This window comes from Microcebus murinus, chromosome 10 (assembly GCF_040939455.1).
Source record: "Microcebus murinus isolate Inina chromosome 10, M.murinus_Inina_mat1.0, whole genome shotgun sequence".
Lineage (NCBI taxonomy): Eukaryota > Metazoa > Chordata > Mammalia > Primates > Cheirogaleidae > Microcebus > Microcebus murinus.
In genome coordinates, this window is record NC_134113.1 from 58,162,911 (window position 1) to 58,187,644 (window position 24,734).

Here is a 24,734-nt window from a genome sequence, read left to right on the forward strand (position 1 = left end):
TAAAATTTCCGGTGAGCTGCCCGCAGCGCTGCCCCATTCTCCCCGCTGCCCATTGTGAAAAGCTGGGCCAGCTCTTCCTCGTCGTAATTTTTAACTACCTGTTATAAAATTTATGGGTGGGTTTGTAAAAGAAACGAGGTCCCTGCATCCGGCTGGGGGAACTGCTTTGCTTACTGTGCAGGAAGTTTGAGGAGTGGATGAGGGATCCCCTGTGGGTTGGGGTGAGGGCACCCATCTATTAAGGTTCCTATGCCAGCTGCATGCAGGACCAAGGGGAGAGCTGCCGCCTTCAAATCTCCAGCCAGTGGGGAGAGTGACCAGGCTGCAACATTCCCCCCACTCCCACCCCTACAAATAATCTCTGTAGGAGAATTTATTCTGGACTCTCTACACCGCCATAATTTGGAGTCTGTAGAAACGGGGTGCTTGGAATTGTAGCGCAGAAGGTGGAATTCGGGAGAGTAAAAGGTTCTTTTTTCAGGGCCTAGGTAGCAAGTCTCAGCTACTCAGATACTGAGCTAGGAAATTTTTCAGAAAAAGGTGGTTGTGGGTAACCTGACAAGATCAATCGAAAAGACTTCAAACTGCTTTGCACTGCAAAGAAAAAGGAAGTGGGAACCAAGATCTTGGGCCTTAATTTCATATTTATTTCTAAAAAGATTTCAAGTAAGCTGCCATTTGAATCTAGGAAATTAGACCTAATGCTAGGGATAGTCTTGGGGGGAAATGTCATTCTGTCTGAGAAAGGGACCTGGGGGTGAGGTTGTTTTGAGCGTCCTGCAGGCTGCCCCAATTTCTCATCCCTCCTGCTGCCGGCAGGATTGCCCCCGCCGGTCTAGCCCTTTAGGATCTTCAGACCACGGTCAGGTCAGGCTTGGTTGGGAGGTTGCCAGCAGCCTGTGACTCCTTTTCCTGTCTGGGGTGGAGTGGGTGTTTTTGGGGGCACCCCACTAGAGAGGATATTGTTCTTCTCCTAGAAAAAAAATGGTAGGGGTAGGAAGGGCATCCCTTTTCAGTCCCTTCACCACACCAGCCATCACTGCCCACAAGGCCACAAATCTTTGCAAAGCTTTGATTCCCCTAGATCCAACCTTAACACCCCCATTTATTAAAGAAAACATTTAAAATTCGGCACAGCAAGGAGAAGCAGTCTCCTGAACCCTTCATTCTTTCCTCCGTGCGTCCGCCCTCTGCTCTTTCCGCGCTCGCCTAGAGCAGCCGGGCCCGTGGGGAGTGGGCGGTGGGTGGGGGTGGGGTGGGGGTCGGGGGATGCTCCCTCTCTGAGAGAATTGGGTAAACATGGCGACCGCGGCGCCCATTTGCACACGCTACACAAATGCATCGCATTCCCGGTTGTTTGCAGAAAATTTACAGCTGAGTAATAAAAGTTTACGATCGACTCACAAGTTGGATTGGCCACAAGAAGTCATGTGGATTCCATCCATGAACGTGAACTTTTTATTGTGGTTTGTCCGTTCGGAGCGCTCCGCAGAACAGTCCTCCCTGTAAGAGCCTAACCATTGCCAGGGAAACCTGCGCTGGGCGCTCCCTTCATTACCAGTATATATATATTTTTTATTAATCTGATTAATAATTATTTCCCCCCATTTAATTTTTTTCCTCCCAGGTGGAGTTGCGGAAGCTGGGGGCACTTGGGGAGGGTGGGGCTGGGAGGGGAGAGGCAGGAGTTGAGGGCATCTCTCTCTCCCTTCCCATCCTCTGGCCCCCAAGGGGCAGGAGGAATGCGGGAGCAGGAGTTGAGATAGGGAGCTGCAGATGCCTCCGCCCCTCCCCTCTCCCAGGCTCTCCCTCCTGCCCCCTTCTTGCTACTCTCCTTAATTTTATTTGGATTTTTGATTATCAGGATTATTCTTTTTTATTTTTGAATTTATATAAAGTATATATGTGTGTGGAGCTGAGACAGGCTCGGCAGCGGCACAGAATGAGGGAAGACGAGAAAGACAGAGAGTGGGAGAGAGAGAGGCAGAGAGAGAGGGAGAGAGGGAGAGTGACAGCAGCGCCCGGTAAGTGTTTCCTTATTGGTTCAAATATGTAACTAATGGTCCGTAGCTGGGTGGCGGTTTCAAGATAAGGACAGCGGCGGCTTGTCTTGGTTAGAGAGGAGAGGGGGCTGACGAGAGGGTGGGCGCGTGGGTAATTATGGGGAGGAAAAGGGGAGGGAGGAAAGGGGTTAAACTGGACTAGTGGTAACTGGTAGTGGGGCTAGTGTGTTGTCCTGATGTCACTGTGCGCCGAAGTTGGGAGTTGGGGGGGGCAAGGGGACTATGCCTGTGGGGTGCAAGCCTGGGGTCTAGGACGCTGGCCCTCTGTCGGATGCCCACTGCGTCGGTACCCATTTATTACAGATCTTCGGCCTTTTGGCTAATGAGACTGGGACGGAGGGGGCCTGGAAGCTCAAAGTCCAGGGCAGGAGGGAGAACCTGTAGGCTGTGCCCATTGCTCCCTGGGCAAAGTCAGCCCCCCAATTCCCAAACAAACTTTCCAGCGCCCCCTCCCAGTCCGACAGCCCCCTCCCTCCCAGAGAGCGAGACCGCCAGAGCTCACACATGCGCAGTGTGGGCCCAGGGCCGGGCCGCGGAGCAGGAAGCAAGCGCAGCTAGGCCAACGGCGGAGCCGTTAATTGGCAATTAGGGGGGAGGCTGGTGGCTGGTGCGCGTCAGTGGAGGGGAGAGCTTCTGCCCACCCCCTGTTCCCGCCCCCACTCGGGCGGATGGGAGGGTGGGAGGTGCCCTGCATTGGATGGAGGGTGGGGGTGGGGGATGCGGTACTCAAAAGCCATCTTGTGCTCAGAGAAAAGAGGCCTATCCGCTTTCCCCCTGGGTCCAGCGCCCCCCAACCCCCAACCGTGGCCATCCCACCCGGGATGTCCACTGGACTGCTGCATCCGACTCGCATGGACCTGCCTTGTCTGGGGCGGAGGTGGGAATGGGGGAGGCCGCAGGCTGGGCGGAGACAGGCCCAGGCCTGGCTGGCAGGGCCTTCTGGGTGCCGAGGAGGCAGTGAGGACTCAAGGGGCAGCTGGCTCATGGGGTAGGGGCTTCAGAATGGGGCAGCAGGGAGGGTCCTGGGCGCTCAGGATCTTCCCAATAATTGGTGCTAATGGTGTGTTGTATACTCTTAACCCGACACATATGGCTTCATAACACAGTGGCTTAATTTCTTCCAAATGTACGTGGCCCTGAATGTGTTGCAGTTTGATATATGACCCCGCCCTGCTTCCCAGCCTGGGTCCCAGGCGTCACCTATATGTGTGAGTTTCATAAAGGGCGACACACATTCAAACGCTCTTACACAAGGCAGACACACCCGATAGCTGGGGGGTGGTGCACATTGCCAGGGAGTTCCAAGAGTCTGGGGGCCAGACTCACCTTCAGTCCGAGCCAAGACAGCCCCCCACCATCCTCTCCCAGAGGCGCGACCAGGATTCTGCGCCAAGCTTCAGTGGGGGAGGGGATCACTCTACGATTTCCTGTTTAAACCCTGACCCGTCGCCTGGGGGGGAATATGGGGTGGGGGGAACTCGTTTTTTTTTTTTTATCAAAATCTTAAAAGTGCAATTTTACTGTATTCAAATCAAACCCCGTGGGCCGGAGCTGACAGTGAATCTTCTCTCCCCTCCCCCCACAATCCTCTTGCCTTTCTCTCCTGCCCCCCCAAAATTTCCCTTTCGCCGCGGACATAAAGGCCTGTGAGGTATTCTCCCGGGGGAAGAAATGGCATTTTCTCTCCCCTCCCCCCCATAGGACTAGTGTGTCGGCAGAGGCGTCTGCCGAGGGGCTAATTTCGCGTTCCTTGTTTACGATCGAGAAAAGCGCTTGGCTCTCCCCAAATGGGCCCAGCCCGCCGCCTGCTCCGGCTGCCGCGCGCTCTCCTGCCGCTCAGGCAGAGCCCATAGGCTGACGCCCGGGTTATCCAGGCTGCGGCAGGCCGGGCCCTGGAGTCTGTGGGACCTGAAAAGGGCAAAGGGAGTACGGTGGGACAGTGGAGGGGCCCGAGAGGCCCGAAAATGGGAGCCTTTTTCCTGGCGTAATGTGGGAACCGCCGACCGGTGAGGCTTCTATTTCTTTTCTTTCGCCTGTATTTTGTCTGCCCCCTCCTCTTTGGATGGGCACACTGATGGGAGTGGGGGAGCATAAGTCTCCTTTGTTTGCCCTCAAAAGCAAACCTTTTCTGGAGAAGGCCATCCATACCAGTAGAGATTCACCTAGAATATTAGAGGGGTCCCCTCCCATCAGAGGGGCGGGCCTGGGCGAGGCTGGGGTATATCTCTAGGCCTGCAGGGATCTAATTGGATGTGCTGACAGAGAAATTTTGGGGTGCTGGGCTCGAGGTTAACCGCTAACAACACCAATCTTGAAGTGTCCCTCTGTAATATTTTTATCGATTTTTTGTCCCTTCCTAGCTAGAATCCTGCAGGCCCCCACCTTACCCTATGCCCTTCACCCCTAGACCAGTCCTCCTGAGTCAGAGGTAAGCAGAGAAAGCATAGCAGCAGTGACTGTCCCTGGTATTCCAGTCTGGCCAGGGAATAAACCAGACCCTCCCTAACCGATGGTCACCAGCCCTGTGTCTCCCAGTTACTTTCGCTTTTCTTTCCCTTCTTTCTCTTTCTCTCTGGCATTCAAACAGAAGCATAAGAGGGGACACCAGTGGCAACCCTCAGCCTGGTTGCAGGCCAAATTCCCTGCAGACATGGTCCTTACTGCAGGAGAGCTCTTCTGTGATTATCTAATAATAGCCAGTATGGCTGAGAATAGAATCTGGCTCAAAAACTGTGCACACCCCGGACTAAGGCTGGGTAGAGACATTGAATCTGTGGATCAGGGCCTGGCAGCATTCCCTGGGCTCAGGGCCCCAGTTTTTCCCTCTGAGCCCACTCTTTGGGAACTCTCAGGCCTGCCCCTTAAGAGGGGTGCTTTGTCAGCCCTGCCATCCACTGTATTTCATGCGCCGATTCCTAGCTAAGGAGAAATTGGCAGAGCAAACCCTTTCTCTCCCTGGTCTGACAGTTGTGATCCCCCCGGAAAATGCGACCTTGTTTGGATAAAGTGACCTTGTTGGGCTGGCTATTGTGTTCTGCAACCAGACTTGGTAGTGTTATGCATTTATTATATACAGGCTCAAATGTACAGACTCAGACTTATGCATGAATATATACAGACTCATATTTCTTTGGTGGTTAATTGTATATTACCATGCCTATATTGACTCAAACACCATTTTATGTGCATGCAAAATTTTGTTAGCCTTCACTAGATGAGAGTGGGCTCATAGAGGCACCGGGTGCACAGCGGAGGTCCTCTGTGCATGCTTTGCTGGAAATATGTGTGTGCTGGAATTGGAGTATGCGGGTTCCAGTAACCAACAGATGCCACAAAGGCTTTCTCAGACCTTATTGCTTTTGCTGTTCAAGCAGCTGGGCTGAGGAAATACTAAATCCCTTCTGCTTTCTCTCCATACCTCCCCACAAACTTTCCCAGCTTAAAGACTATTTTATAAGGGGAACCCAGTTGTCTTCAAAGTGATTTCTGTGGGACTCGTTGCTTGGGTATGGTGGGCCTGCAAGCAATCAGCCCTGGTGCATGGAAGCCTCACTGGGGTGATGAAGGGATTGGAGTGGTTAATAAGGTGGCCTTTGGGCGGTGGTCTGGAGTGGCTGCCGGCCAGAGTGCTTGGAAAGGCTGTTGGAGAAGGCAAGCCAGAAGGATTAAGTGTGCAGTCAATATCGGTCCCTATCTCTGTCTGCCCTGGCTGCACACCCCTGCCTGCATCTGTGGAGGCAGATTACGAGCCCTCTACCGTCTGTCCCCCAAATACCCAGATCTGGTTACTGGTGGAACTGCGTTTTAATTCTCTCTGCTACCTAAGCCAGGGCAAGGCTGGGCCAGGGAGAAGGCTGGTCTGGGTGATGCAGGAGAGGAAGCTGGGCCTGGAGCACGAAGTATGGGCCGCTGAGGCTGGAAATTAATGGGCCTCCTTTCCCAGCTTTTCTCCCTTCCAGACCCATGAAAATACAGAGTGGAGGGGAAATATAAATGCCAGCGGATAACTCCATAAAAGAAAGTAAGGGCAGGAACTGGGCTGGAGGGGTTTTCCTCCGCTCCCTAGACTATCAGGTTCCTCCCAACACTGTCCTGTCCAGACATGCTGTGCCCAAAGGTGTGCAGCTTTCTTCCACCTTCCTTCCGCCCTTCACAGAGCACAGCCTCAGGCTTTCTGGGCCTCGGCCACCCGGGGCGCTGGGGCGACATTACCCCAGGACTGTGCCTCTCACCCAGCCCACAGCCTCTGCCACGGGGCTGCAGCCGCTCCTGTTTATTGTGTCTGTGAGTTGTTTACTTGTTTTGTCTGCTGCCACCCTGCGTCAGAAACCCGCCAAACCAGCAAACTCGCCCAGGAGAACAAAGTGCTGCGATATCCCCAACTCCCTCCCCTTTCCAGCAAACCCCTCCCGCCCTAACATGCTCTTTCATTCTCCTTTTCCGAAAGGAGGAAGCAGAAATCCTCTTAAAATAGGTCAGCTGTTTATAGGGTCAGGAGAATTATGGGGACACCATAAACCTCCGGGTGTCCCTGTGGTGGAGAGACTCATGAGCAGCCCTCCCCTTGCCTCCGGCTTTTCTTCCTTCCCCTGGTAACCACTTAGTTAAGGGGATCACAGTCACTGAGAAAGTTGAGCCCACCCCCCTCACCCCACTCCTCTACTCCCTTCTGCAGGAGTTTCCCGGAGACACAGGTTGTTGGGTTTTAAATCAGGGTAATGTTGATGGATTCATAAAGCTAGATAAAGAATGTTGCTCTCCCCCCATCCTTCCATCTCCTCAGCCCCCCAAAATAGCAGTGAATTTAAGCAAATTCTACAAAATTAAATTACCCCTTTGCTCAAGATCCTATAAATCTCCAATTCCACCAGGTGTAGAGTCAGAGAGGCCACTGTTAGCCTTTAATTTTGCTCCCGGCTATCAAATCTAAAAGACTATCATTGAAGTAAGTAATATTCTCATTTCTGAAATTAATTTCCCCCTCCCCATCTCTTTCCCTCTTTTTGCCAGCACAAATTAAATGGTTCTTTCAAAATTGCAAACAATAAAGGCTAAAATTATTTATAGGGAAATGAAGAGGATATTTTATTGTTGGCTTATTGTTCCAGAACATAAAAACATTTTATTTTCAAGCAGTAGAAGTTAGACCAGGGGAAAAATAAGGGGGGAAGGAAAAAAGAGTGAGGGAAGGCCAGGCACCCACATACAAAACTCCTGCATTATGTAATTTCTGTGACAATCCACTGTGATGTCATAAATGCTGAGATCTTGAATTTTACAGTTCTCAAGAACCTCCAAAACGGGTCCAAGCAACGCTTGATGTGGAGGAGCATAAGAGAAGCCAGCAAGTTAGGGATCCTTTGGCCCAATGCAAAGCAGCATATTTTGCTATTGCTGCTTCTTCCTCATCTGACACCATTTTGAAGTCCTATCCTGGGGGCTGAAATTATTCTGGATTTTAATTTTTTTCTCCCCGGCCAAGCAGGGCCACTTGCTTTACACCCCCCCCCCCATGTCCCTATGCATCTGAGCTTCCTCCCCATTCCCAGTGGGGATGAGATGCGGTGTCCCCAGGCTCTCCCCAAGTCCCCTCCTCAGCCGATACTCAGCTGCTTGGGATACAGTGGGAGCACACACTTAGTCCCCCCACCCTTTTTGGGGCCAGGCCCCAAAAAGCCAGAAATGATTTTTCCCAGATGAAGCCGGAAGGGGGCTCAGGTCTGAGTGTGATGGGACAGAGATGCTTGGGACCTATTTTACTTATTAACCTTAAGCCAGAGAAGTAATTGAGAAGCCAAATAAATGCCAAATACTGATAGAAGAGTCTGTATCTGTTGATGGTGGCAGCAGTAGGTGGAGTGCCAGTAAGGAAAGGTCAGGAAGAAATCTGGAAAGAGAAAGGGAAGCGAGGAAATATGACATGAGTTAGCAGAGCCCCTCTATATACCTTTCTTCTCTGTTAAATTGCAATAGAGCAAAAGCAGCTACGGCAGCCTCTCGACCTCCTCTTAGCTCAAAAGAGCCACTAGTGCAGGCCTCTGAGGTGTTTGGAGCAGTTCTCAGCAGCTTGACATGCCCCATCTGGCCTCTTTCTCCTCCCCCCTTCCCTGCTGACCCCCAACTCCCTTCAGCTGGCCAGCTAGGGCCCTGTCCCCAGAATATCAGCACCCCCAAATACAATCCATTTCCGGGTTGGGTGTGTCAAATTTCACTTTTCTCCATGCCTGAACTTTGAAAGGAGAAGGCAGGCGTGCTCCTTTTTGGAATGCAGTGTGTATGTATATGGAGGAGGGAACATGTGCTCAGACAACTTCCCCCACCCTGTATATGAGAAATCGGGAGCCCCTTGGGTGAGCTGTGCTTTGGTGTTCCCAAGCAGACCCAATTCCCTGCGTTCAGGTTCTCTGGCAGACCCGCAGGCTCTTTGCAACCCTTTTTACTAGGAGTTCCACGGAGATCAAAGGAGCTTATACACACAACAGGCATTTGGAGTAGGATTTATTTTATAATTTTTAAATTAAAAAATCTAATCATAAGCCAGTTGGGCCATCTGAGCAGTTGCTCTAGAACAGCAAACCTTAACCAAATAGTGCGATTGTGAGGTGAGCTGAGCAATTATTGAAAGGCGGCTTTCTCTGTAAGAGGGATTTTAGTCCTCGCCCAGTGGCACAAAAGGGACCGGCGGGGCAACCTCTTCTACCGCTCTGGAAAGTGAGAATCTGGGTTGGGGGGGCAGGGTCGGGCAGCTGCAGTGGCTTCCAGGCAGCCAAGCGCCCAGGCCGAGCGCTGAGTGCTGACTCCTGCAGCTCCAGTGTTCGGGTTCCTGAACAGCCTCGGGAGGCTCGGAGCTGTAGTTAGCAGCAAGGCAGCCAGGGACGGAGTGTTTGTGTGCAAGGGTGGGTGAGTCACAAACATCTGCGCAGTTTGGAGGTTCTGGGCAAAGAGAGGAGACCGGCAGAACACAAACTAAGCATGACCTCTGGAAAAGACTGTCTTCAAATAAAAATTCCAGATCTCATCCCATTCACTTCAAATATCCTCCCCCCGCCCCAAATTAATAGATTTCCAAGAGCAGGGTGGAAAGCATAGGCCAGCAAGGTGAGGCCTGCTCAGGAACCTCTGAACCTCTTCAGGGCCGGGGTCCAGTCCCACCGTCTGTCTCTCCAGTTCAGTGCCACATAGGCCCCCAGCCTTTCCCTGGCCTGGAGCAGGGGAAGGCTGGAGTTGAGTGCTTAACTCTCCCTGGGAATTCCATCAAGTACCCAGCCTCCAATACAACCCTTAGCCTTGGGGACTCCAGGCCACTGACTGCACCCCACCCAGGGGTCCTAGGCACAGGCAGTAAATTTCTCTCCTATAATTAGCACTGTCTAAAATCATGTGTTTTGGATTGGGGGGACTGGAGCAGCAAACGGTAACTTTCCCCCTTTATTCCTTTTTGGTGTTTTTCTGAATCCTGTTTTTGAATCCACTTATTAAAGTTTCGGAAACCAAAATCTGCTCTTGACATCAAGCCCCCTCCAAATGCCTGATTCGGGAGGCCAGGGGGCCAGGGCAGCAGCGCAGAGACCTGCGGGCCTGATGGGGAATGTTTTCTGATTTTTCTAGGCTTGTTTTATAGAAACAAAGAATAAGTTCTCTCCCTTCCTTCCCAAGACTTGTGCATATTTACAGAGCTCAACTGCAGTTTTAATAAAACATCTGTTCTTGCTTCTGCTGATGAGTTTCCATAATTGTTTTCAGACAAATTTAACAGGAAAATATAAATATATTTAGAAAACTCCAAGTCCCAGTTTTCCCCCATAGCCCTTCTTTTGCCAAAAAAATAAAATTAACATGAAATGGGAAAAGGAAAATATAATCCAATGGAGGAAAGATCGGGCTCATCTGACCTGCTCTCCCCCCTTGGATCGAATCCTTCCACCAAATTTCAGCTGTATAATTAAAGATCTAACTGAAAGAAGAAGGCTTCTTTCCTCAGGAACGAAGGAAGGTAATAGGGGAGAGTGTGTTGGAAATTAATTTTGCTGAAAGTCTTTAAGCAGTGAGGGAATTTATTTGTATTTCTGCTTCCCCTTCTCTCCCCCTTCTAGCATTTCTGCCTTTTTCACCCAGCAGCTGGTTTCTGTTCATTATAAATCGGCGAGACCTTTCAGTCTCTGCCCTCTGTTTAGGGACGTAATAAAACACTTAACTTTCCGGGCCTGAGACTTACATTCTGCTCCTTAGGTCGCCCACCCCCCTAAGCCCACCACCTTTAGGCCCCGAAAGAGAATCTCCCTAACTTTGGGGCCCCTTTCCTCTCAGACTTGGTTGAAGAGGAGCTTAAGGAAACCCAGGCATCCTTGTTGGGGAGCTGTAGCACATGCTTCCCCAGAAGCCCCTTCTTTCTTCCAAGGTCCCTCCCTCCCCCACCCACCCATAAAAGAGATTTTAAAATACATACAAAATCAACACTCATTGAAAGCGAAACCTCATTAAGACATCCTATCTTCCATCATTCAATTTGTTGTACATTGCAACAATTTAATATCTTGAAGGAAATATCACTGACATGATTTATCCCTCTAGCAATCTCTCTCTGAAGTGGGGGGGGGGAAATTTACTCTCTCTCTTCTGGCCTCTTCTACTTGTTACACCACTACCCTCAGGGCAGAAAGGAGGCTGGGAACTTTGACAGAGGCTACTTGTGTCCAGGGGTGCACTGACTTGTTCCCTAGCTCAGCCCCCAGGAATCTCTCCCCTTGTTCTCTCTGCCCCCTACCTCTTGCCCTCCAGGGGGCCTGGAGCGCAAACCAGCTGTTGGAAACCTCTGCCCAGGCATGCCATGAATCTGAAGACAGCTGGATTCTAGAGTGAAAAGCAACTCATGTTGGCGTCCTCTATGTTTGTGTACCTGCCAGGTCACCCCAAAATAAGATAACTCATCTCAAAATTTCTTTCTTAATTTAAAAACCCTCCTGTCCCCTTTTACCTTCATCTCCTTGGGGAGAAGAAAGTGTGGTTCAAGAGAAGGAACCTTTATAATTATAGGGGTCTTTCCCCTACTCTTCCAAATACCAACAAATGTCCCTCTTTTCTGAAGGATTAGGGCTGTATTTTTAAAAGCCAACACAAATTGTCTGGCAGGAAGACTCTTCAACCCCCTAACGAGGTTCATGTATTAACTAACATGTTGTCTCTACACACTGTCTGCTTTTGGGTTCGAAAACTTTATTTTTCCCCCCTAGCGACACTCCAGGGAAACCTTAACGTTACAGAAGATGAATAAACGAGTTTTTTCCCAGCGTAGTCCCGTTTATGGCTTTATTGCTACCCATTGATTACTCCGCTTTGTTACACAGAAGGAAAAGATCATAAAATCCGGCGACATCCGGGTTCTTGTTATAGCCAGTTTCCCCCCCTCCCCAAAACGGTGAGAGGAAAATATGAGCTTTCACTGCTCCCTGCGCACTCCCCACCGCCCCCTCTTTGTCAACTCAAAGCATTTTCAGCCCATGTCACGATATCAAATTAAGTTTGGATTAATCAGGAAAAAAAACCCCATCTGCACACCTTCCCCTGTTTCAGTTCGCCCACTGCGGCTCCCTCGGAAGCCTCGGACTCAGCTGCCTTTTCCTAACCTTGTCTTCCTTTTTCTCAGTCTCAAAGTGGAAAAAATTGGAGGGAGAGGCCCGGCCCCACCAGGGATGACTGGCACTTGGGGAGAGCTCCCCAGGAGCTCTTTGCTGAAGTCTCCAAGCCCCAGAGCTCAGGTCCAGGGGCGCCTCCCCTGGCAGGGCTGTGAGTCCGGAGGGGGCAGGGGGCTCTGACCTGTGCAGGGGCTTGAGCCTGCAGGAAGCCAACTGTCCATCAGAGCCCCACCAGCCTTCTCTTTCTGGCTGGATCCAATGTGAATTGCCCCACCGGTCCTCGCTGGCTCCAAATCATAAATTCTCACCAACATAAACAGGAGTTGATGTCCCTAGAAAGACTCTCAGAGTTTTCTTTCTTCTTCCTTTCTTCCCTTCTTTCTGTTTCTATTCTTTTACTTCTTTTTCTCCTTATTCTTTGCATTTCCATGCATATTTCCCTTTTAGGCAAAAATGCTGCAAGAGTCTTTCCCAAAAGGGGGTCCCGGTGAGGCAGAAGGGAGCAAGGAGGCAAAGGAAAGCAAATGCATGGCCCCTTTGCTCACTTCAGCTCTGCCAGTGTACTCCGAAGTCTCACCCTTGACCCTTTAGACCTAGTTGCTCCCCACATCCCTCCTATACCCAAGACTCTCAGCCACACTCTCCTTCTTCTGGGCACCATGTTTTATGAAATTTCTTTCTACTTCTGATTTTTTTTAATTATTGGGGAAAAATACCGGTTTAGTGATGGGGACTTACTCCATGGAGTGTCAAAACCAGGATTTCCTGTAGGATTTCTGGGGACTCCCCTGAGCTGGCAGGGAGCTCCTCCCATGAAGAAATCAGGATGTAATTTTAGAAGGGGGCAGATATAAAAGATGAAATCAGATTGAAAATACAAGGATTTCTTCAGCCCTGTCTCTGGCCACAGCACAGCAAAGTTAGCTGGGGCTGAGAGATTTCCTGGGAGTGCAGCTCTCCTTCTCCTGGCCCCAAGGCCCTGCTCACGGAGGCGCACCCCTCCTGCACCCCCAGACCAGTTCTCTTACATATATATTTTAAAAAGAAATCCAAGTCTTACTTTCAAAGCACACACTTAGTCTCAACTAGGGAATCAACAGAAGCAGAAGCGATTTTTTTCCCCCTTCTTGACATCTGGCTTACCATTGGCTGGAAGGGGGTCAGCTGACTTTGTCATTTTGTCTGTCCTGGATTGGAGCCGTCCCTATAACCATCTAGTTCCGAGTACAAACTGGAGACAGAAATAAATATTAAAGAAATCATAGCCCGACCAGGTAAAGGCAAAGGGATGAATTCCTACTTCACTAACCCTTCCTTATCCTGCCACCTCGCCGGGGGCCAGGACGTCCTCCCCAACGTCGCCCTCAATTCCACCGCCTATGATCCAGTGAGGCATTTCTCGACCTATGGAGCGGCCGTTGCCCAGAACCGGATCTACTCGACTCCCTTTTATTCGCCACAGGAGAATGTCGTGTTCAGTTCCAGCCGGGGGCCGTATGACTATGGATCTAATTCCTTTTACCAGGAGAAAGACATGCTCTCAAACTGCAGACAAAACACCTTAGGACATAACACACAGACCTCAATCGCTCAGGATTTTAGTTCTGAGCAGGGCAGGACTGCGCCCCAGGACCAGAAAGCCAGTATCCAGATTTACCCCTGGATGCAGCGAATGAATTCGCACAGTGGTGAGTTTTACAGCTCCGAGATATAAATTAAATAAACTGAACTGGCTTTATGACCGGCTTCCCTAGAAGAACGGGCGGAGAGAGTTTTTTATGGCCCCATAAAAACAATCACGCTCGTCTCCTCGCCGAGACAGGGCCCCCTCTTCTGCCCCTTCAGCTCGCCTCCCGCTCGCTCACAGGGGCCTGGCCCCCTTGGCCCCTGACGGATTGGAGGGCTTCAAGGCGAGCTGAGGGGGCAGGAGCAGGGCAGGGGATGAGGGGAGGGAGCAGAGGATGAGGGAGCCCCCCAAAGTCGAGTCAGGCTGAGGAGAAGGGCGGGGGAGAGGGGAGGGCAGAGAAGTGGGGATAAGTTTCCAAGGAGCTAGGGTGCTTGGGGAGGTGGGGAAGCCCAGTCCTTGAGAAATGGGGCCCTCATTCCCAGCATTTGGGATTTTTAAAAAATCAGCTTTTAGACTTGCAGCTTTCTGCTTGATTTTTGCCCCGCCCCCCAGCACCTTTCTTGGGGACACACACCTCCCACCCTATGGGAGGTCTGAATGAAGTTGGGTTCTGGCTGTACCCCCAGTGGGGGGGGGAGGGCAGGGCAAAAAGGAGAAGGCTGGAGCCCGAGGGGGCTGTGAGCTACTGGCCAAGTTGGGAGAGTCAGGACTTTACTAGGCGAAATCATCTGCGGAGGACGTCTTGCTGATTGTTTTTAGTGTGTTTTGTGCCCGGATCTCTAGGGGTCGGCTACGGAGCGGACCGGAGGCGCGGCCGCCAGATCTACTCTCGGTACCAGACCCTGGAACTGGAGAAGGAATTTCACTTCAACCGCTACCTAACGCGGCGCCGGCGCATCGAGATCGCCAACGCTCTCTGCCTGACCGAGCGACAGATCAAAATCTGGTTCCAGAACCGCCGGATGAAGTGGAAAAAAGAGTCTAATCTCACGTCCACGCTCTCGGGGGGCGGCGGAGGGGCCAATGCCGACAGCCTGGGCGGAAAAGAGGAAAAGCGGGAAGAGACAGAAGAGGAGAAGCAGAAAGAGTGACCAGGACTGTCCCTGCCACCCCTCTCTCCCTCTCTCCCTCGCTCCCCCAACTCTCCTCTAGTCACACACTCTGTATTTATCACTGGCACAATTGATGTGTTTTGGCTCCCTAAAACAAAATTAGGGAGTTAAGTGTGGACCTGAAAGTCAGCTCCGGACCCCTCCCTCACCGCACAACTCTCTTTCACCAGGCGCCTCTTCCTCCTTGCTCCCTCGCTAGCTCCTCGGCTTGTCAGCAGGCCCCTTCCCCCGCCCAGGCCTTGGGGGCTCCGGTCCCTGAACTCAGACTCCATAGATTCCCTCCAAATGAGGACTCCCTCGATGCCCCCGCCCCGCCAGCCGGCTCCGGGCCCTGGGGCCTCTGTTGGGGCCTCAGGGCCGGCCTGGCAGCAGGGGAGGGCCGGAGGCCCAAGGAGGGTGCGCCTGAGCCCCACACTAACCCCCAGGGCTTCCCCGCAGTCCCTGCCCGGCCCCTCTGCCCCAGCAAATGCCCAGCCCTGGCAAATTGTATTTAAAGAATCCTGGGGGTCATTATGGCATTTTACAAACTGTGACTGTTTCTGTGTGAATATTTTTAGCTGTATTTGTGGTCTCTGTATTTATATTTATGTTTAGCACCGTCAGTGTTCCTATCCCATTTTAAAAAGAAAAAAAAAAGAGGGAAAATCACAAAAAGAGAGAAAAAAAGTGAATGACGTTTGTTTAGCCAGTAGGAGAAGATAAATGAATAAATAAATAAATAAATAAATCCCCTCGTGTTACCCTCCTGTATAAATCCGACCTCTGGATCCGTTCTCGAATATTTAATAAAACTGATATTATTTTTAAAAGTTTATATCGGGATTTCTGTTAATTCGCTCGCCCGCCGGCCCTCGGGGTGAAAGTTGGAGCAGGCTCCAAGCGCCCCTGCGTCTGGCCGCCGCCTGCAAGCCCTCTGCACTCGCCTTCCCCGAGCCGGGCGCGGAGCCGGGCCTTCCGCTTCTCCTTGGGATCGCGCTGGGGGGCTGGGAGGCCTCTCCCGGCTCCCTGTGCGGAGCAACTCACACCCTGCGACAGAGGCCGCGCAAGATTGTGTTGGGGTGGGGGCTGGGTTAGTCGGATTGAGCACCAGCCCCACGCAGGCCCTTCTTCCTGCCTGTGGTACCCTCGGGTCCTCGGCTTCTGAACCCAAAGCCCCAAAAGGGCAGAAAAGAAGCGCAACTCAGGCACGAGGGTCGCCTCCTCCCACTTCCCGGAATTGGAGGCGGGGGACGCCGCGTGAGTAAGCCCCGGGCCCCCGCCAGGCCGGCTGTTGCGAAACGTGGCAGAGGCAGAAAACGGAGGGGAGAGAGAAGACCGCGCGGGATTGGGAGCCTTCGGCAGGGATTGAGCGATTCAAGGACATCTCGAAAGAGAAAGCCTGGAAACAGAGCTCTTGCCTGCTCTAGGACTCCTGACGTGGCCGGGACAAAATTCCTTCTTCATGCAGCCCCAGTCCGTCTGGTTCCCTTACTCTTCTCTCCTCAAACCCTGCGGCTGACGAGAGAAGCCGGACCCTAACCATTTATCAGCTCTGGCCTTCTCTCCCCAAGCCCAGCCAGAGAAACCTGAGTGGGCCTAGGAGGAGAGGTGGTAAGGGGGGTCTCCTGGAGGGAAAAATCTGCCAGGGTTTTCCAGATCCTCCAGATCCCTGCCAGCCCCCCTCCAGCACCTCCTTCAGCAGGGAGGGGGGGCTTCTCCTGGCAGGGGCGGAGATTTCCTGGGAAGAAGCAGGCAGGAAAGAATAAGACTTGGGGCTAGGGGACAGGGGAAGGGGCCTAATGGCTGCAGAGACCCTGTGAAGCTTGCCCAGGGGCCTGCCCTGCCCACCCCCTACCCAGATGCTCTCCATATCTCCAAATAGCTCAGGAATTACTTTCCTGTGGACCTTCTGGATTCGGTCTCTGGAAAGCCTGATCCAGACACCTTTTCCCCAAAGGGCACAAGACAGGCCTTTCCCTCTGCCTTACTCATATAAAATTGTGGAGGCCTGAATCTTGCTTCTCCATGCCCTCAACTAACATCTATTTTCTATCTAAAATATCTAGCATAGGTACCACATGAGGATCACACACAAGAATGCAGGAGTGCAGGGCAGCAGTCCTCCAGCCCATTGTGTCAGGTTCTTACACACACACACACACACACACACACACACACACTTGAAAATTGCCTTGTTGCCACTCTGGGGTAGCTGGTATGGGGAGGTCTACCCAGCTCCACCTGGCTCCTCACCTCCAGGCCCATCCCAGAGAGTACCCAGCTCTCACCTGCAGCCCCCCCATCTTGTTCCTCCCACCTAGTTCCCCTCCTCTTGGACATCCTGGCCTTTTCTCCAGAGGCTGAGTCCACTTTCCCATGCTGATACACATCCCCTCAGCAGTAGCTGGGGGGCCTTGGGGGCTTTTGAGGCAAGGGACCTTGACCTTTGGTTTAGGCCACCTGAGATAACCCCCCTTGGTTCTCCAACCTGGGCAGGAGAACTTAACTAAATCCCTTCTCCTCAGACATTTTTGAATATTGGAAGGCCCTTGAGATTGAGAGAACGGGATTATCCATTACAAAAAGAAGAAAACACTGTGTGCATCCTAAGTGGGGCCTAATCTTCTCTCAAATTTAAATAGAATTTAAAAGGCTAGCTGGGGGTTTGTTGCAGTAATAACCAGCTTCTCCACAGGGTAGAACATCCAGCTGCCTAAAGGCGTGTTGGAGCTCGAGGATGCAATTTCTCCAAGTAGGCACCAGGTGTCGCTGTGGGCTCGTTGTCCCGGCTACCCCCCAATTCCAAGAACCATTTTTTTCCTCCCCCTTCCCTCTCTTTCTCTCTCCCCCTTGGTTGGGCTTTGCCAACATATCAAGATGCGTTTCGCCGGCTTCCATCACTAACCTCCCGGAGGTCATCAAGCCAAATTTATGAGTGGCCGCTGGAGTCACGTGACTCTATTTAAGGCTCCCTTATTTGGGAAGAGCGCATAGGATAAAGAAAGAGATATCTCCACCTATAAATTGTGCACTTTGGAGAACAAAAAACCCCTCAACTTCAAAGAGTCACAAATCACCCTTAATCAAAAAGGGTGCAGAAATTTTTTTGGGCCCTCCCCGCCATGAGCTCCTACGTAGCCAATTCATTCTATAAGCAGAGCCCCAATATCCCTGCCTATAACATGCAAACTTGTGGGAACTATGGATCGGCCTCAGAGGTGCAGGCATCCAGGTACTGCTACGGCGGATTGGACTTAAGCATCACTTTCCCACCGCCTGCGCCTTCCAACTCTCTCCACGGGGTAGACATGGCTGCCAACCCCCGGGCTCACCCCGACCGCCCTGCCTGCAGCGCCGCGGCCGCTCCGGGACACGCTCTGGGCAGAGACGAAGCGGCTCCTCTGAACCCCGGGATGTACAGTCAGAAGGCAGCTCGCCCGGCGCTGGAGGAGCGAGCTAAGAGCAGTGGGGAGATCAAAGAGGAGCAGGCACAGACAGGGCAGCCCGCCGGACTGAGCCAACCACCGGCCCCGCCACAGATTTACCCGTGGATGACCAAACTGCACATGAGCCACGGTAAACTTTAGGACTTCATTTTGCGCGCTCGGGTCCGCCTGGGTTTTATAGGCCATGCGGGGCAAATAAAGAAAAAAAACCTGCGGCCATAAATTTTACGATCCAGGCATCAATGGCTCGTAAAACTGTCCACTAAAAGGCTTAGAGGCTGTGTGCGCCCAAATTTACGACGACATAATTGGATCATAGGAACAAAACGTGTATAAAAGGCAATATTCAATTTTTGGGGGAGAGGGAGGGAGTTAAAAAAATAGAGGGATCTGAAGGGTGAGGAGCGCGGGGCTCCAGAGCGGGGATCCCCCCGCGACTCCCTCCCTCCCTCCCCTGCGGAGCCGGCTCGGCCGGCGCTCGCAGCTCCGGAGGATTCCAGCGACTCGGGAGGGGCGGGAGGGGGGTCCCCGGTGCTCGGATCTCGAGGGTGCTTATTGTTCGGTCCGAGCCTGGGTCTCCCTCTTCCCCCCACCCCACCTCAGCCCCTCCGGCTGCTGAGTGAAGGCTGCCGAGGAAAGTTTCCTGCCTGGGCGGAGGAGCCTCTCCGGGGCTGGGCTGGCCCGCCTGCGGCCCGCTGGGCCTGTCCTGCCGCGCTCGCCTCCTTTCCCTCCGGCCGCGGGTGGGGGCTGGGGCTGGGGCGCTGGGGGCTGCACGCTATTCACCCCTTCCTGGCTTGGGTGGGGGGGTTTATGTTCCAGAGACGGACGGCAAGCGGTCCCGAACCAGTTACACGCGCTACCAGACTCTGGAACTCGAGAAAGAATTCCACTTTAACCGCTACCTCACTCGCCGCAGGCGCATAGAGATCGCCAACAACTTGTGTCTCAATGAGAGACAGATCAAGATCTGGTTCCAGAACCGCAGGATGAAGTGGAAGAAGGATTCCAAAATGAAAAGCAAAGAGGCTCTTTAGAGGCAGCGAGGAGGCCCGCAGACCGCACCCCGAGCCGACTTCAATCCCTGCCTTTCCTTTTCGGGTTTCCTCTCTCTGTGTTTTGGGGCGGAGGCAGGTGCTGGAGCCCTGGCTCCCGGGCCTCACAGACAAAAGAAGCTTTCCCTTGGCATTCCGCATCCCCACCGACCCAGAGTTCCCGCGGGGCTGCCTGCGTTGCCCCGTCTCCCCTCAGCTCAGTACCCGGGGCCCAGGGCAAGCTCCGCAGGGCTTCCCCCGAGGGCTGCGGCGTAGAGGCTGGTGCTGGACGAACCTCGGCCTGGTTCGCCTCTCTGGCTCCGAGCCCTAGCTCGCCGCACAGGTTAAGATGGGCCCGGCGGGTGCCACAGGCCCCTCGCCCAGACCCTCCAGCCTCGTCCTCTCCTTTGTTCCTCCTTAGGCCGGTCAAGCGGCCGAAAGCTGGCGAGAGTGTGGTTGTAGCTGGTGGAGTCCGTCTCCAGATTTGGGGTGCTTCCTTATAGCGACTAAACCCGATTTTCACTTATTAACGGATTTGCATATGAAAGGGGAAGATGACTGAACGTCTGCCTAGGGCCCGCTCCGTTGCTCTATGCTCTCCAAACCTTTCTCCCCAAGAAAAATCCAGGAACCTCCCCAGCCCTTCCCCGCTGCATGCCCTCTCAGGCCCGCAGCCCCAGCCTGCTAGCTAGCTCAAATATTGGGGTTTCCTGCCACTGCACCCCAGCAAGTTGTCCTAGAGGCTCCTTGCTGTCCCATAGTCCCTGCCACGACTTTCTGTGCCCTCCTGCCCCATTGCTGTTGTCCAACTATTTATTGACTCTGGGTCCCTCCTGAAACTATATTTTGTCATATCAAATAAAGATGAAGACAGAACAGGACTAAAGACGCAGTGGCTCCTGTCTGTTTGGGGCATGTATTGGGTAAAATGTATAAATGGGCTGTGAGGATAAGGGGAGGCTCACAACATTTAAGCCTCTCCTTTAAAAAAAATGTTAGCTTCTAGGGCCATCCAGTAGAGGGAAGTGAAATTTAGTTCCTTCCCTGATCCTTGACTCCAAGAAGGGCCTGAGGGGGCAGAGGAGGGCACTCCTGTACTGGCTTTCCTCCTGCTGTGGCTGTCCAAGACATTCAGGCTTCTGCACCCCATTCCTCCCTTGGCTGGGTGCATCTGAGGCCTCTGGACTGACAGCAGCCCCTGCTCCATGCTAAAGCTAATGTGCAGGGACCAGTGGCTCCGCCGTGCTCAGACTCAGGCCCTTCTGGGCCTTTGAAGACCTCTCCTGGGCCTAAGTGGTACCTTAGGGCCCTTGCTGGACATGGAGGGAGGGCTGAGCCCTCACTCCAGAGACCCATTTGGTCCAGAAGAACCCCCAGAGAGAGTTGGTACTGCTTGGGAAAGGGGCACTGGGGGAGTTGGAGGAGGTATGCTTCGCTTTCTAAGATGCTGGGGGAGAGGGAACTGGGAGGGCAATCTGCAGGGTGTACCTGTCTGATAGGAAATTCTCAGACTGTTCCCCCCCACCCTCTAGGGCCTAGGGCTATTCAGGACAATTAACTGGGAAGGGAGCGGCATGGACCAGTGCTGGAGTCACGTCTGTTTGCCATCATTTATCTCAGTCTCTGGGATTTTGTGTGAAGGGGAGGGTGGGCTAAAGAGAGGGAGAAAAGGCAGATAATTCAGGTGGTGTCTGAGGCTGGCAGAGGCCCACTCCAAGCCTCTGGGATAGGGTGGAGGAGGAAACACTTTACAGGAGAAACAAATGTGGGAAGGGTCCATAAAACTTTACTGCATTTCCTCTCCCGCCTCCCACAACAGGGTGATTTCCTGCAGCCAAGCCTAGGCCCCCCACACTGGTGGGGTGGGGGTCTGGGTTAGGGGGTTGCTCCAGCAGCCAAGAGGGAAGGGGAGCAGAGAGACTCTGGGGAGGGGAGGGGGAATATTTATGATTATTAATGCTGATGCTTCTTGGATTTATCATAAAGACTGACTTCGATGCATCCCACTGCCTAAGCTGCCTGTCAGTCATTTTTTAAAAAGCCCCAAGAGCCTTTCCTTACCCCATGTCTAGCACTTAGGAGGTCTCAACAAATGTTTATTGAACTGCACACATGACTTGCCACCCTTCCCTTCACACTGCACTCAGGCCAGGTTAGGGTGCCCTTGTGTCTCCTCAACTTGCACTCAGCAGTCAGCCGAGCCAGCACTCCTACTCTCTCTCTCTCTCTCTCTCTCTTTCTCTCTCTCTCTTCCCCCCTTCTCCCTGAAATAAAATGTGTAATTTTCTTCAGGGAGTTATTTTAATTTTTTCTCCATGCTGAGTAAAACTATTGGGTGAGCAGTGAAGCATGGAGAAGCACTGGCGTCTACAATGGGTAACAGTTAAGTAAGAAAGAATCTCTGGCGCCCGCGCTCACCCACTCCTGCCTCCCAGGCTGCCGAGGCCCTGTGCTTCCTCCCCAGGGGCCAGATGCACCACCCCAGGGGGAGAACCTGGCTTTGCCAGGGATGGAAGCAATGTTGGTCAGAGCTGCCAGGCAGGCAGCACCCATCCCACCTTGCACTGACTGCTTCCTCCGGCAGTGTTTGGGCCTTTTCTTCCTGGGAAAAGCTGAAGGACTGACTCCTTTTGGCCGTGCCTGCCAGCTCACCCCCTTCCTGTGTTAGTCCACAGGTCGGCCCCCAGACCACACCTCAGCTTCTGCAGTGTCGGCAGCGGCAACCGAGCCAGAGGCCTCTGACTACTCCCCTGCACTGGGGGTGGATAATGGCCACATCCCTGCTTTCTCCCTGAGCAGAGGCTTCTGCTTCAGGGTCTGGGTCTGGTAGTTCCTCCACCAGCCAACCTCCTGGAAAAATCTCCAAGTACCAGGGTTTGACATTGCTCTTGGGGAGTTAGTGGAGGAGGCTTCTGGGTCACAGAGACCGTGGAGCCTGCCTCTTCACTTTGCCCTGGAACCCACCCACTCTGGCAGCAAAAAAGAAGGGGAAGAAGCATGACTTACCTTCCTGGGGGAGTGGAAAGAGGGGGACACGGCCCACTCTGAGCAATTAGAAGAGAGAGGAGGAAAAAAATATCAACAAGACCTCAAAGGCGACAGGTCCTTATGGAAATAAGTAAATAAATAAATTAGTATCCACCCTCTCTCCCCTCCCCACCCTGCAAGGGGGGCATGGGGGTGGGGCAAAGGAGCAGCATGAGGGTTTTTTAGTGTAACTGAGCATTAGAAAAATAGGCATGGCTTCTATGTGAATTTAGGAGTTTGAAACTTTTGGAGGTTATTTATGTGAATGGCCTGAAGGCAAGCCTGTGAGTGGCTCTTGGGGGACCACGTGATGTCATTAAACCAAGTTTTATGGTGTAGGGAGAGCTGACAAACCCACAATATATTTACATCATATATAATCTTAACTGTCCAGCCACGCAGCTGCTGGTGAGGTTTAATGCTGGGACAGAGGGCCTGGCAGTTAGAGGGGATTACGGCGCTGGGGACGATGGTGAGAGAGGTTACATCTTCGAAAATGAATCCCAGGCGAACGCTGTAAGTTAATATTCTCTCTCTCAGACCCTTTCTCCCATTTACTTGATCCCTCCCCCACTTGATACAAGGCAGTTCCCACTCATTAGGGGGAGGGGGAAAAGGCCTCCCCAGGCTGGGGTGGGAGAAGAAAAGCAGCCGCTGCTGGGAAGTCAGACGATGGGAGAGCTTGTCTCCCCAGGCCAGCTCTCCCCTTCCCAACCCGGATTCCCTCCGACTGCAAGTCAGCTGGGGTAGGGAGAGGCCTTGGTTCTTTAGAGTTTCGCCAGGTCTTCCTGACCCCCTCTCAGCTGAGAAGAAAAGCCTGCGCAGGAGACACGGGTGTTTGGTGTTTTGTAGGCGTGTGTAAACTCTAGACAAGAGAGCAAAATGCCTCTGGGGCCCTCTGTTCCAAGGAGGGGTGAGTTCAGCCCTTGGCCAGTGGCCCAGAATCCAGGCATAGTGAGAAGCTGGGGAGAAAGGCAGGGATGGGGGGGCTTTGTGGCTTCTGAGCCCATAGGCTGCTGCTGCCTGAACTGGCAGAAGCATCTGCAAGGTGCTGAACCCAGGAGTCCCACAGTATCATCTCCCGCACTCGCCCCCAGGCTTGGGCAGGCAGCAATCCCAGCCTCCGTATGTACTCCTCTTACTCGGGGATCTTAGTCTGTCTGGAGCCAGTGCGGTTTCATGTTTCCCCCCTCCCTCTAGCTGCTGAGGTCTTCCTGGCATCCCTGGCCCAAGCCTCAGGTGAAACCAGGCCCCAGGAGGCCTAGAGCTTCCTGCTGTGAGTAGAGTGTAAATGTGTATTTGTATGGGTTAGAGAGAGGAGGCAATGTCTTTGCTAAGCTGGGAAAAAATCCCAACCCTGAGGAGGGAGTAGAGCCTAGGGGATGGAGCTAGCCGGGCCCCTCTGAGCATTGTACCCTGGGGTCAGTCCTCAGGCAAGGGCACCCTTCAGGTTTCTATAGAGAGGAGCAGCAGAGGCACTGGGCATAGGAGGCACCCGTCCTCCACACCTGTGAGTGCGTAACCTCTCCTCAAGCGTCACATCACCCGGAGCTAAGCCAGGAAAGTGACAACATGTGAACTCAGGTTGTTCTACCAGCCGGCCATGAATTGGGAGGGGTTCCATTCCAGAGCAAGGCTGAAGGCCCGAGGGCCCATGGCAGGGCAACTTGTCCAGGCTTCAGGAAAGAAAAGGGGAGCAGAGGAGTCGAGAGCTAAGTCCACACCTTCGTGAAGGGAAGAGTACCTTGGGGCACAAGGGTGTCCTGGTACCTGCTTTGTGGCAAGGTATGGTTGGGGGATGGAGAAGGAAGGCTGTTAGCATAGCCCCTGCTGCCCAAGGGACTGAGGAAAAAGTGGAATCAAGCAGGGAGGGATAGCCCAGGCAGACTCCAAGGGCAGAGAGGGACAAAGGCCCAAGGACACTGGGAGTCTGAGCTGAGCCCCATGCTTCAGTCTAGTGGTCTCTCACTTTCATGAGGAGCTCCGGGCCCCTGGGTGGAAGACTTCCCTAAGGCCACTGTCTGGGCTTCAGTCTCCTGCTAAAATTCAGCCTCCCCCACCCTACTCATTGACACCTTCATTTCCCTGGGAAGACTTAAGATCCCAGAGAATTCTCTTCAGTAGCCTGTTCACAAAACTAACTCTCAGGTTCTCCCTCCTCATTATCCGACCTTCTCGACTCCTCTCTCCATTAGTCTGTGATTTTGAGGGTTTCTGGAAACTTTCCAATCTAAGCACCAGGGAGATTGGAGTTTCCCTGACTCTTCCCCTCCCTTCAGCTTCTCTGGAGCCCTAGGGATAGAGTCCAGTGGTCTTTAACCAGGAATTTAGCCAGGGCCAAAGTCCCACACCCAGGCAAGACTCCACCACTCTCCCTGACTCCTGGCCAAATCTCAGTCCCAGTCCTTTCTCTCTCAGTGTAGAGGGGCTTATGAGTGTGTTTCTATGTTTATAGATTTACACAGCATCTCTTGGGGCATTCAATGACTTCCTTGCCTCCTTTCTTTAGGCTTGAAAGTTCCTTTTTAAAACCACCCACTTTTCCTGTGATAATAGATCCTCCTTCCCCTCAAATAATTTGCCTAAGTTTTTTATGGTTTTGTCAGTCCCACCCGGAAACAGGACAAAAACATAAAAGAGATTCTTGGTTTTCCCGAAGCCTTCCCCAAACCCACTCTCTCTGGGGTGGAGGGGAAGGCAAGTCGGGTGCCAATGTGCCCCAGCCAACCCAGAAAGCTTTTAATTTTGTCCCTAGGTCTTTAACCCTAGAACAGGCCAAGCAACCAATCAGGAATGTGCTAAGCAGGATCACATGGC

General features: G+C 52.7%; 3 protein-coding genes across 6 annotated transcripts in view; all 3 read left to right on the top strand.

Annotated features, from left to right (window-relative positions):
• HOXC4 (homeobox C4) overlaps window positions 1-24,734 on the top strand; it is a 67,386-nt gene that overhangs the window by 23,584 nt on the left and 19,068 nt on the right. Inside the window, exon 1 of one of the 2 annotated variants that reach the window (XM_076007320.1) lies at window positions 1,897-2,024. The exons of the other annotated variant lie outside the window; for it this stretch is intronic. The gene's annotated coding sequence lies outside the window, so the exon portion shown is untranslated. Of the gene's footprint in view, window positions 1-1,896; window positions 2,025-24,734 lie in introns of those variants that run through there. 2 annotated transcript variants of the gene reach the window in all.
• On the top strand, window positions 1,885-15,479 carry HOXC6 (homeobox C6). Of its 3 annotated transcripts, none has more exons than XM_012764234.3 (3): window positions 1,885-2,024; window positions 13,038-13,383; window positions 14,106-15,478. In XM_012764234.3, the coding sequence occupies exons 2-3, from the start codon at window positions 13,230-13,232 to the stop codon at window positions 14,411-14,413; spliced, it is 462 nt and encodes a 153-aa protein (XP_012619688.1). In that variant the 5' UTR covers window positions 1,885-2,024; window positions 13,038-13,229; the 3' UTR covers window positions 14,414-15,478. The 3 variants fall into 3 exon arrangements, with proteins under 3 accessions (XP_012619688.1, XP_012619693.1, XP_012619663.1); XM_012764239.3 differs by lacking the exon at window positions 1,885-2,024 and adding an exon at window positions 3,561-4,069; XM_012764209.3 differs by lacking the exon at window positions 1,885-2,024 and having other exon boundaries at window positions 4,076-13,383; window positions 14,106-15,479.
• HOXC5 (homeobox C5) lies at window positions 17,079-20,776 on the top strand. Its single transcript, XM_012764254.2, has 2 exons — window positions 17,079-17,989; window positions 18,679-20,776. The coding sequence occupies exons 1-2, from the start codon at window positions 17,536-17,538 to the stop codon at window positions 18,891-18,893; spliced, it is 669 nt and encodes a 222-aa protein (XP_012619708.1). The 5' UTR covers window positions 17,079-17,535; the 3' UTR covers window positions 18,894-20,776.